The sequence below is a fragment of the Oenanthe melanoleuca genome, chromosome 2 (assembly GCF_029582105.1).
Source record: "Oenanthe melanoleuca isolate GR-GAL-2019-014 chromosome 2, OMel1.0, whole genome shotgun sequence".
NCBI lineage: Eukaryota > Metazoa > Chordata > Aves > Passeriformes > Muscicapidae > Oenanthe > Oenanthe melanoleuca.
In genome coordinates, this window is record NC_079335.1 from 45,169,478 (window position 1) to 45,182,647 (window position 13,170).

Here is a 13,170-nt window from a genome sequence, read left to right on the forward strand (position 1 = left end):
GCCATACTGAAGGATAGAAGCATAACTGGATCTTCTTAAGAGTGGCCAGTGTTTTATCTTTAGAGGAAAATAAAGCTTAGACCACTTTACTTCTCAAGAAGAGATCTGACACAGGGTTTTTTATGGGATTTAACTAATGCACTTTGAATTCATACCATTAATTAATATGTCTTAACTTCCCCTCATAACTCTGCACAGACAGGATCTAAATGACTACATATTCCTTTGCTTGTATAAATCCATTGTCACTTGATTGTATCTAGGCATTTTTCCAGTACTGTAGTTTCATACAGGACTTTCTGCTTGTGTTTCAGCACCTGCTTATTTAAAAATACTAAATGGAATGGAAAAATCTAAACATACCGAAAGTAGGTGGTATTTTCCATTTGCTCCTTGGATGACACTTAGGAGTGACTCTGCTAGTTTGATGTTTGATGTCATGGTTTGTTTTAATTTTTTTTTAGTGAGACTGCTAGTTATTTGTTGTCTTTGGGTTTCACCATTATAGACTGGGCAGTATGTGTAAAGTGGTTTGAATTAATACATTACAAAAATCAGTTGTTTAAAAAAGTTTAGCTCCTTGTCACAGCTTTCTCCTCATGTTTTTGTTACTGGACTAACTCTTTTCTGAAGTGGTACTACGAGGAGGCACAGAGGCTGTTCTTTGTTAAATGTTGCATCAGTCTAACCTGCAATCTCATATAATGAAATGGTGTAATCATCGTTTTCATTGCTGTGTGGTGTCAGTAGGGTGCTCTTTAACGGTCTGTATTCATTACTGAAATTTGCATTTCTCCAAGTACAGCCTTAATCAGATTTTGTCAGTTGATAAAACATGGACAGTACTTGATCCGTCCTGGTCTCTTCCTGTGGTTCATAGAAACCTGGTGCAACTTGCTGTGAAAGATGTTTTTTGTTACAGACTGTTAGGGACTGTTCAGTGTCAGGCAGAGCCTGTGTTCTGTGGGTCTTCTATATATGCCTGTTGTATAATTGCCTGTCTGATTCTCGTGATTTGCCTTTACAGGCTAAATAAAATTGTTGATTTTGTGATAACAGCTTAGTGGTTTGTTGATGGAATATGACAGCAACTATGTGTGTATTGAAACTGTGCTCTAAGGAGATCACAAACATTAAATAATTTTTCTATCACTTACCAAGGTTTCACTATCAGGTTTTCACCCACAATTTTTTTGAAGATATTTTTTAAAACAAAAAAATTGTAAAAGTGTTTCAATTATCTTTGTGTATGTGTAAACTAATACCTATGGTTTTAAGAAAAATCAGCTAAAAAGCAACCTTATTTAGGCTGACTTCTCTTTTGTAGTTTGGTTACTGGATTGTTCACCTACATTAGCATAGGTCCAGAAACAGCAAACCCTTATCAGAGCGGTGGATATACAGAGCCTTTTTTGGTCCATTTTTAAAGGTTAGGTTTTCAACGTTCTTTTGTGAAAGTTTAATCACAAATCATTTTTGCATATTTGACATTTTTTCTGCTTCTCCTTTTGCAGGTCCAATGATGCACCAGCAGCCTCCCTCCCAGCAATACAACATGCCACAGGCAGGTGGCCAGCATTACCAGGGGCAGCAGCCACCGATGGGCATGATGGGCCAAGTGAACCAAGGAAATCACATGATGGGGCAGAGACAGATTCCTCCCTACAGACCACCACAGCAAGGTAGGAATTCACTTCAGTATTTTTACATTTTTAAATAACCATGTTTAAAACCATTTTACATCACTTTCTTGCTTACACCAAATTTCTGTCAAGTCATTTGGTGACAGACTTTGTTTGCACACTCTTTTTGTTACCCTTTTTAAGGGTGGTTCTTGCAGCAAGAGATTATTGCTATCACCATGAAGTGTGAATACAAGTTTGTTTTCTTTTTCTTTTGTTTCTTTCTGAGATTATGCATTCTGAAATTATGCATCTCAGATAAGCTGATTCTGAGTTTTGTTTTGATATTTAAATGATAGGTACAGAAAAGGAACACAATACCTACTTGGTTCTGAACTCATTCAATTACAAAAAAGGAACTATGTTCCACGATACTGGTTCTCTTTTTTCTTTTTAGTCCTTTCCAACACGGAATAATTTTATTTTTAACACCCTAGTCTGTTATACACATATTCCTAAAATGAGCTCAAAACTGAATTTTGATATATATAGTCGCAGCCAAACAACTGTGTGTTTGTATATGTAGATAGATACATTTACTTATTTTTTTAAAATTACATACATTGTCTGTAATGCAACAAATATGGGTGGGGAATACATTTGAGAAATATTTCTCATACTAAAATCAGAAATTAGCAGGCTTTATAACAGAGAAAACAAGTTATTTACGTATTGACTGGTTGTGGTTTTTCAGGCCCACCACAGCAGTACTCAGGCCAGGAAGACTATTATGGGGACCAATACAGTCATGGTGGACAAGGTCCTCCAGAAGGCATGAACCAGCAATATTACCCTGATGGTAATCTCTCATAAATGTTAACTTTCCCATTTTCTATACCTGCCCAATACTCATGTAGTCATATGCCCAAAATTAGGGGATGAGGCAAGAATAGTAATTGGATATCATACCTCACATTTACAAAACTTTCCAAATTCAGAATTGTTACTACAGTTTAAGTTACTATGACTAGTTAAATTTACAACTTAAAACATGTAATTTGTGTAATTCCCATTTGAAACTCTTAATGACAGTTTTAGTATTTCAAAACAATGGAAATAATTGGTTTCTCTCAAAGAATGGAGAGTTCCTTAGCATATCTAATATAATTGAGATGAATTTAAACAGTCATAACTTTATTATCAATAAGAGAGGGGGCGATATCCTTTTATTAAGAATTTTACTGAACTGAAAAAACTTGCTAAAAAGATGTGAGTTTTTTCTGTAAATACTTTTTTAACTTAGTGTTTTGTTTACATGTAAGTCGCACAAATGTGTTATTGCTGATGTGGTATGGGCCTTCAGTTTAACATATATATAGGAATAAAGTGGTCCCTGCCCTGAGTATACTGGAAATGTGAATCCTCTTTAGATGTCCCCTCAGTGCTTTTAAGACAAGACTGAAACTTTGAATTTCAAAAATCTGTCCTCCTACCTTTTGTACTACGGAGTGCTGAAGACTATTGGATTGTATTATAAGTTAGAAAGTTGAAATGAACTTGTTTTCAGGCTGAGCCGAGACTGAGAGAGCAAAGATGCCGACTCCTGACTACTGTGATAACCATGTGTGCAACTTAATGGTATCTTATGAAGCTCAAGAAATGTGGTAGATGTTAATGTTTAAAAAATGTATACAAAGCAAAGCTGTGTCATTGCCAAAGCAGCTACTCATAACAAGTAAAGGGATGCAAGTCAATTATTTGAATTTAATTTCCATCAAATTGATTTTAAAATACATCAAGCTATATCTGTATAAGCTTAAATGTGTTAGTTTCTGGAGGTGTGTGTGCAGCGTTATTTTACAAGTTGCGTTAACTGGTAATTATTCAGCTTTAATTTTGGAACATTTATGTACACACATGAACACTAAATTGTTAATTTACTCTAGTAAGGGCAGTTTTATGTTACTATCAACAGCTCTGTGGCAGCACGGATTACTTCTAAGATCTATTCCTTCTAAACAGTCACCTTTATCATTGCCTCATTATTACTCTTACGTATAATACAAGGAACATATTTTAAGACTTGTTTTGATGGTTTTATGTATGAATGTAAGATTCAGTCAGTGATGTATTGTACAGTTGCAGACCTGATAACAAAACCACTGAGTATCAGAACTGTTTCCTCCTTTCCTTACTGTATCTAAAATTTTTATTCCAAATTTATATTATTTAATTTCGAATGTAAACAAAGTTTTGGCACGTATTCTTGACCAAGGTAGCAATAAGATATATTTTGATCATCTGTAAGACAAAATATATGTGTACTAAAACCAACAACAGGTGGGGTGCTTACTGCATGTATTGTTTTCTTAATCAGAGATGCCTATAGTATCTGAATAGAAAGGTTTGTTTGTAATGAATCTGCTCAGGACTGGAATATAAGAGGAAGAGTTTTCTTAAGACTTTGAGTAGGAATTCTGTTTGTAGGGAAAACATTGAGAGTGTTAGATTTCTGTCATTCAAAAACAGAATTTAATGTAGATGATGGTTCATAACTTCATTGAGCTTTATTTGTTATATTTCACACTGCTTTTAGCATATGCTTTTGAATTGGAGATCAGCAGAACAGGTGTTAGACAAAGTATGATAATTGCTTTCTTTGTTCATTCTAATTTAATTCAGGTTATTTACATGTGAAAGGCCTAAATGCTTTCATTTTTTTTTTGAGTGAAAGATGAAGTACTTCCCCCCCCACTCCCCCAACAAGGATTATCGGAAGGTTAAGACCATCCCTTGCTGTGATGTTTCTAGAGCTACTGCATTAAGTTTTTTTTTTTCCCCCTGTCACATGTTAATTCAATATAAAAGAAAATCATATTAATAAGTCTTTGGCTAATACAATTGAAAATTCTTTTTCATGTATATCCAGTTGAAATTTTTTTTTTTTTTTTTTCATTTTTCTGAGAAATGAAATATTTTTAGGGTTTTCACTCAGAGGCCATTAACGTTTCTTCCTGTCTCTTGTCGAATTGATGTAGGTCATAATGATTACGGTTATCAGCAACCGTCGTATCCTGAACAAGGCTACGATAGGCCTTATGAGGATTCCTCACAACATTACTACGAAGGAGGTATCTATATACCTTCACACACATACGCACATACATTCCCTTTCCTCCCCCACCCTCAACGGGAACAGAGACTCTTGCACAACACAACTTATACCCATGCAAAGCTCTCGTAGAATACTAGTTGCTGGCTGTCTTGGAAATGGCAGGGAACCTGAAGCCTTCAGAATAATTTCTTGCAAACACCTAAAATATATAACCACAATTTGCCATTCTAACAACAGTAAAATGACTAAAACACTCTAGAGAATTTTTTTTTTTTTTTTACCTCAATGGAAATTTTTATTTTAACATAAATTTGTTGGTTCAGTTGTATATCTTTTTGTGTGTGTATATATTTTGTAAAATTATAGTGCCGTTAGGAAACAGCTTGCTGATCTTGTGTAGCTAGTCTGTGCTCTTGTAGCTGTCCTTAATTTCGTCTTTTTTTTTTTTTTTATTTTATTTAGCATAGTCATGATCTTATGACTGTGATGTTCCAGTAAATGTAATGCTCGTTTGGCAGAGATGCTGAAAATGCTGCAGTTCAACTTTGCAAAATTGGCTTTAACTGCAGTTTGTTTGGCCGAGTTCCTTCTGTTTGGTTTGAGTTTTCTTTGTTTTGTTCAGTTTTTGAAATCAATATTGCATTTTCATTTTGTTCTTGTGTTGTTGGCTGTGCATCTTAGAAGGAAAAAAATGATAAAATAGGTATCTTTATGAGTTTTTGCTTTCTTGCAATGATCTTACAGGAAACTCACAATATGGTCAGCAGCAAGATGCATATCAAGGACCACCCCAACAGCAGGGTTATCCACCACAACAGCAGCAATATCCCGGCCAACAAGGCTATCCAGGACAACAGCAGGGTTATGGTAAGAACCTGAGGACACAGACAGCTGTCACAGAAAGGACTGAGAGAGACCCTTGTTGTGTGTTACACCATCCCTGTTTGACTGTGTCCTGAGGCCAGGCTTGCACAGAACAGCTCTGTGCCTGCAGTTTCACTGGGGTCAGACAAGAAAATGTAGAAGGCAGCATCTTTTGGGAATTAGATCTGTTGGCTGTCTAGGAGAGTGTGGTAGCACAGAAAACAGAAGGTGACTAAACAGCATTGGAATGGGTGTCTGTAATTTAGAAGGACCCAGAAAGATTCTGCTCTTTTCTGTCTTCTGTAGATGAATGCACTCACAAAGATGACAAAGAACCCGTTTCATCTGTGGATTTGCCAATTAAACCAGTCTTTTAAAAACTGGTTTAAAAATTCATTCAATATATATGAATCATTCTTTTCAAATTCTTGTACTGATTAGTAGAGAAATGACTGTAAGCATTGACAGTGCAGCTTTAAAGAAACTGTGCCTTAAAAATTTGCACTAGTAGTCCAGACCTTCTGATAAACAGTAGAAATGAGAAATCCTCTGCCACAAGTCCCTGGATTCAAGGAAGAACTCCCAAAAAAGAAACTTAAAGCAGTAGAATGTAATTTTGCTGCATTAGTTCTAAAAAACTTCATGTCAGAAGAGCATACTGCAACTACTGCTCTTTAAGTTTTACTTGCTTGCATACCTATAAAGTCATGTATATTTATGACAGAAGAAGGAATCTCTGAAATTCCATGAATTACATGTATTTTAGCTTTCAGTTCTTTTGCAGGCTTCAATGCTAAAGCTTTCAGCATCGTGTATGTGTGGAAATGCATGGGTAATTTGTTTGCCATGTAGATAAATGCCAGATTCACATGTAATCCAGTTATGCTGAGACAGAGTTAAGTTTTTAAAGGATCCACTGAGATTTACCAAGTGTTCGACTTCTGGAGGTTATGGCTGAATTGATAGTTTTAAAGTAGTACTTGTACCTGCATTCTGCTAAACATTATATAGGAACAGACTGAAGATCAGAGTGGAGGTCCATGTAGATTAACTTTGTAAGTAAAGAAATATAATCTGATTTATTCTGAAAGTTTAGGTTAAGAAATACTATAAGAAGGGATTAGGAAATCTTTTGGAGCCGCTTACTCAACATAATTTGTAAAACAGAATAACATATTTTTCAGTTTCTGTTTTTTAGCAGAAATTGTTACTGAAGTTCCATTTTTTTCTGTGAAATGTGTCAATGAATATTTAGAATTCAGCTATAAAGAACTACCATGAATAAATAAACCCATGCTCATTTGTCAGATGAACACAGCACTTCTAGGATGTCGTATTCTTGCTCAATTTAATATTTAATTGTTTTCTAATTTTCACAAATAAATCAATATCTCAGTCATCAATCTTTAAGGTTTTATTTCACTGTGGAAAGCTGAAACTGCATAGTTCAAGGGGATTTGAGGCCTGAGGAGAATGATAATAGCTTATAGAGGTTTTCCTCTTTTCACTGTCTTATAGATCCAGAATTACTGAAGGAGGTACCAGCTGATGTCATCTTAATATCCAATGTCTGTAGCTAAAACTAGCCCTCTGTAGCACTGAATCACAATTGCTAAAACACATCTGTTTCTTCTGAGGAGAAAAATAGTGTTGGTTTGTTTAAAAAAAAGCACTTCTGAAGAGCTGTAAATCTTCAGCTCTGAAAGTTTTTAAGGGGTGGTGTTGAAAAAGCTAACAGATCCACTGCAAAGGATTCATAGAGAGTGCCACTGAAATACAGAGTACATCTCTCCCTGTGCTGGAGGGGGTGGAGATGTTTTTGTTTGGAACATGGCTGCGGTGCCTAATGGTGGTAACATGCAGCTTCCAGTGCTAGACAGGCCAAGGCCCTGTGAATAGTAACAGAAAGTTATACTTGCAAAAGAGCTACTTCTTTTACAGACAAAAAAGACTGGAGTCCAAGTTTTGGGTTTTTTCCTAGCCTTTTTCTGGAAAGTTAATATTACCAAAGGAGTATGGAGTAGAGGGTGCTTTTTACATCTCACAGTAGCTTTTACTGCTTGTCACATCTCACATTTTATACATACATAACTTGCTTGCCTGACACCCTGTCTGGGATTGTCTGCTGGTGTGAGACTTCACTTTCTGGCAGCACAGTACTGCTGGTCTCTTCAGAAAGACCAAATGTTAAACAAAGCTGATTATCTGGCTGCTCTTGGCATTAGAAAATTCTGGAACTGAAGCAGCATACATGAGGGGACTGCCTTCCAAATCCTGGAAAGGGCTCATGTCTGTCATTTCTTGCCTTGTTCTTCTCTGTCCTGTGACCTATGTGGAGCTATATGCATTGATATTAGATCATGAATATGTAAATAAAAGTAAATGTTTCTCTGGTTGGAGCACAGGCCCTGGCAGCAAAGGTGCTTTCCAGGGGGAGGGGGTGGGCCACTCAAAAGACCTAATTGCACAGTAGTGCTGTTTCTTAGTCCTGGTTAGCTGTAAAATTCAGTGTTTTTCCTGTTCTCTTCTTTCCAACATCTTAAGCACTTTCTTTTTCTTTTTTTTTTTTTTTTTCCATTTAATGATTCCCAGGTCCTTCCCAAAGTGGTCCAGGGCCTCAGTATCCCAATTATCCACAAGGACAAGGACAGCAGTATGGGGGCTACAGACCCACACAGCCTGGGCCACCACAACCACCACAGCAGAGGCCTTATGGATATGACCAGGTATTCTTTCATTTGATGAGAAAGTTGTGATTCTTACACTCTCATTTGATAATCTCAGATTCTGGACATTTAAACTAATGAATTTTAGGACATAGTCTTTCAGGTATGTACGTACAGTTCTCATGGAGTTTATTTCTTAGTGAGTTACCAAGAGTCATTTGTATGGAATTGCGATTAGTCATTCTCTCCTGAGTTTGCTAAATTTTAATGCAATTTGGCAAAGTGAGGTCTTCCCAGCAGTATTTTTGGATGTTAAAAATTAAGGTGATGTGTTTCATAGCCTTATGGTGAATGACTAATATGAAAGATGAGATTTCTAAATCTCATGGTGGATCATTTTTCATTACTTCTTTGCAGTAGAAGTGGTTGAATTTATTTTCCACAAACACAAATCCTAATCAAAATCTTCCTCTTCAGCTGCAAAAGCACCTCAGGCGTGCAGCTGAGGTCCTTCGGCTGCAGAGCTTATGGGGAGACATGAAACCTGTTTTTGCACAGATTTTCTCTGAGCAGTATAAGGGGGCAGTGAACATGGGAAAGAAGTGACTTGAAAATCAACTGCTTCATTCCTGTCACTGCTAAGACAAGATTAAAACAAGCAAACAATTAGCACCAAAACTTGAGGTTGGAGTTGTAGTGAAGGGCTCGTGTAAAAAGCTTAAAATTAAACAATGAAACAGGTTTTGTTCCTATAAGAGGTACTAACTTGTAAAAATCCAAACTTTTCTCTATAAATCATTCAGAAATGTCACTAATGTACACTATTACTTTCCTTGGTATCAATAACGTCAAGGTTACTAAATGATAAAGTGGAGGTTCTGATGTTTAACTAAAATTCTGCTATGTCAGTAGAAGATCAGTTGGACTTTCAAGAAAAACTTTTCTGAGGAAGTGAGAATTGCCCACAGTTTTAAAGAACAGTTGGGTTGCTTTCTACAGAAATTAGAGAAGACAAGGAAGAAGGAGCAAACTCTCAGTGTGGTAGTTTAGAGATGCAGTTACTTTTAATTATTTAACAGATAAAGTGTTTATGTACTGAACCAGTAGCTTCCTCTGAAAACAGTAAGCTACAGGAGAATTCTTTGCTTGTGGCCAGCATAGGGTCAAGCAAACTTAATCACAGTTTGCTGAGTTTTTTCCAGATTTCCTTACAGTAGAAGTGGATAATCTTTGCTGATAGGCTGTGCTCCTCCGGTTTGTGCAGTCTTGAATTCCACTGAGAAACTCGATTATAGAAGACCTCTCTTTCATTCTGGCCATTCCCTTAGGAATTGTGCTGCTTAAATTCTCATCTGGCAGCTGTTGTGAAACTCTTCTTCATGACTGATTGTTACATTATAATGGAACATAACTGACATTGCAACATAAAACTAAAATGTAAAATGCTGCCTTGTGGTAGTACTTTACATGGAATGGTGGCAGGATCAGTTTGGAGCATGTTCACTTCTAGTACAGTCTTTCTTTCTGCAAGCCTTGAACCCTGTGGTGAAGGGTCATGGTAAGCTTATAGCATTTATCCTCTCACCTCTGCCCACCTCTGCAGTACATGAAATTTAAAAGAAGTAGAGAATATCAACAAGGGTGGTAATTCTGTGTATCAGATCTTTGGAATAGTTGCCTCCCGTAGACTAGTTCTTCATGTTCACTGGGATGTGCCTTGGTTTTTAAATACATGTACCATTATTCTGTAATGCTTGATAGATTAATAATTTTAGATGCCTCTGTGTCATGGTTATTTTCATAAATTACTTTGAATTTAGGTCACCTTGACTTCTAGAAATAAATTTCAAAGATAAGTGGGAAGTAATCCCCATCCTGTGTTTTTTGATGATGTTCTGCTAATTTCACAGCAGCCTGTTGAATGTAAAGGTATACTCTTTTGACCAAATTAGGTTCCTGGCCTTAAATTCATGTCTCTGATCTTACTTCTGCATTAAAGCACATAGTATTTTTAGTGAGATGAAACTACACTAGTTACTCGTATCAGTATATAATTTACTTTTACTTGTTTCCACCTTTTACTATCACAGTTTATTTGGATGGTCTTCCAATTACAGCTTTAAATGTAGGAAAATATGCCTTGTGGTCTAATTATGTATTTTGAATTTTTTTTTAGGGTCAATATGGAAATTATCAACAGTGAAAAAGTACTCACATTCCAGTAGGCAAAATTTATTTGCAGCCATATTGTCTCCTCAGCACTGTGGACATCTTCCCGAGATGAGAACCTCCCATTCCATCTAGATTTTGGAAAAATCTTGTGGCTGTTTTATGGTATACAGTCTTTATGGGTTAATTGTTAAAGACTGTAGATTCTCAGAAACTAGTTTCACATCTCTACTCTAGATGGCAATATTGGACAGAAAATCTGTGACACAACAATTTGCAGTTAGTTGAGAACTGTATGTCAAATATACTGTTACAGACTGAGAGGTGCGAACAGCTTTGTACGTTTATGAAGGTTATGGGAATTTAATATTTTTTCCACAGATTTTTTTTGTAGGGGGAAAGGGGAAATGCACACTTTTTACAGCAGCAATATTTTGTATATTATGTTTTTCATGTGGTGAATATGCAAGACAGTACACTACTCGCTGGGCAGGATAGCAAATCTACTGTTAAAAATGGGTAGGGGCATGGTAAATGCTTGATTGTATTAGTCTTGAAATGGTGTACAATAAAGATAACAGTGAAAAGATGGAGAGCATTCTGTCACTGACGGGTTCACATACAAAGATTGAGAATCCCAGTTACCTAAATGGGAACATAATTAAAGACAGTGTAATATAGTCTTGTGCAAAGATGAATTTTTTAAGCTTTCCAATTTTTCTGAGTGAAGCGGTTTTGTAAAAATTGTTTCTAACATAGTTTGACAATTTTCTGCAACATTTTTTGGGTAACAAGATAAATGTTTGGGTTTTATTTCTCAAGTGTTTTGTCAGAGCTTTGCATAAGCAAGCTGTAATCCTTCTTAATAATTGCAATAACAAAGAAAATGACAAGTGTTAATTTTACTTGGCTTGAATATGCAAAGAACTTGAAAAAGAATATGGAGAACAGGACTGTATTGTATAAGTGTATTTTAACCATTAGTTGAATAATTTGTATGTATCAAAATAGCCTAGAGGACTTTGTAAAATCTATCTAAACTTTTGTTGTGGTTTAGGAATGATATTCCCCAATTTTAGTCTTCCCGCTGACACTCCAAACCACGTGCCGCTCGCTTGCTCCCCACTCTCCCTCCCCTTCCCTTGTGGCAGGCTGGAGAGGAGAATCAGAGGCACAAAAGGTAAAGATCATGGCTTGAGAAAACAATTTACTGGAAACAGCAATGAAATAAGAAAACGAAAGTAGCAGCAACAATGCCAGTGCCAGAGGGTGTGAGAAAGAGGCGAAGGCTTCACACGCGTTGATTGCTCACCAGGAAGAGCCCAGTTCCACTCCATGCTGCACAGCCTGGAAGGGTCCCTGGAAAACGAGGTGTCCCCTCCTGGCTACTGCAGGAATTAACCCTGTCCTGGCCGGAACCAGGACAGCTTTCCTAACTGGCAGTTGGTAACTTCAGAAAAGGGGCATTTTTGTTTGTGCCCATTTTTCTTACTGATTAACATGAGGCCAAGGGGATATTTTACAGCATCAAGTATAACACCTGTTGGTGAGGCAAATGCCAAATTTTGTTTTGAACTGCATTAATGCTTATAGTGTTGCATGTGAGAGAGAGAGGCAGCACCTTGATCAATAACAATAGTACATAAAAAAATTGGTTTTGAAACAGCCCTGCAACTGTGCATCAGATTAAATAAATGGATATTCTGTTCTGCAGACATATATGCATTCAAGAATCCCTGGGAACTTCTATAAATTATAAAACTTAAAATTAATCCAGGAGGAAAATAATATTTTGGGTTTTTTTCAGTTCGCAATCAATGTTCAGGGAGAAAAAAATGTGTTCATAGTATGACATTATATATGGAAGACAAGATTTTCAATTTGTGCATCCTTTTTAAAGGGAAAACAGTTTTCTTAAAGTCAATAGAAAATACACATCAAGGTTTGAACAGATATGGCATGAGGAACATTATTATGAATTAAAAGCTGTAGGTTCTGTGCCAATTTTCCACCACTGTGTACTTCATTGCTATTTAAAACTGTACTCCATCAATTCTAACGGAAGAATAAATTATTTGTGATTTTAATTTTCTCATTTGTTTCTTTAAATTAGATCCATATCACTCTGATGTCTCATCTGGAGACTCTGCTGTGGGTTTTGATTTTATAGACGTTTGGCCAGAATAACCAAACCTTATTTGCAGTCTAGGACTTTATCAAAATTCTCTTGCCATAGCCAAGTTAATTAGAATTAACTGTTCAGTAATCAGCATGTTGTGTAGGTTGTTTGTTAAGAAATTCTTCCTCTGAAAATGAAGGTCCATGAGGCTATAATCAAGATGACTGAATTAGATAAATGAGTTGACGAGGCAAAAATGTGTTGAACCCAACCTGGTGTAGATATGTTATCTCATTTCAAATAGGCTCAACTGACATTAAGAAATAATTTGTCTTGCCAACCCATCTTCTGTTGTCTTATTCTCCTTTTTAATGGAAACTAAAATTGCAGTTTTAATAAGCAGAATTTCCTCCAGGGTTTCCCTCCTAGAGACTACTGCATTTGCAAGGTTTAATTGTTTTATAACAGTCCTGTTTCGTAAAACTTTTTAATTGGTGGTGACAAAAATTACCTTATTCCTCTGATACTATGCCAAAAGAACAACTTGAGAGGAGATAGCTCCATGCAGAAGTATTTCTACTAAAACTATATATTAAAAAGGAACGTGCATTCCCT

At 36.3% G+C, this 13,170-nt stretch overlaps 1 protein-coding gene across 3 annotated transcripts in view; it reads left to right on the forward strand.

The window, feature by feature from the left end:
- Nucleotides 1–12,523, forward strand: part of SS18 (SS18 subunit of BAF chromatin remodeling complex) — a 42,571-nt gene extending 30,048 nt beyond the window's left edge. The window contains exons 6-11 of one of the 3 annotated variants that reach the window (XM_056484563.1): nucleotides 1,515–1,682; nucleotides 2,377–2,481; nucleotides 4,661–4,753; nucleotides 5,482–5,604; nucleotides 8,194–8,327; nucleotides 10,444–12,523. In XM_056484563.1, the coding sequence (XP_056340538.1) occupies nucleotides 1,515–1,682; nucleotides 2,377–2,481; nucleotides 4,661–4,753; nucleotides 5,482–5,604; nucleotides 8,194–8,327; nucleotides 10,444–10,470 (650 nt within the window). In that variant the 3' untranslated portion in view covers nucleotides 10,471–12,523. The remainder of the gene's footprint in view (nucleotides 1–1,514; nucleotides 1,683–2,376; nucleotides 2,482–4,660; nucleotides 4,754–5,481; nucleotides 5,605–8,193; nucleotides 8,328–10,443) is intronic. The other 2 variants (XM_056484564.1, XM_056484565.1) reach the window with 2 other exon arrangements.
- Nucleotides 12,524–13,170: the final 647 nt, after the last annotated feature.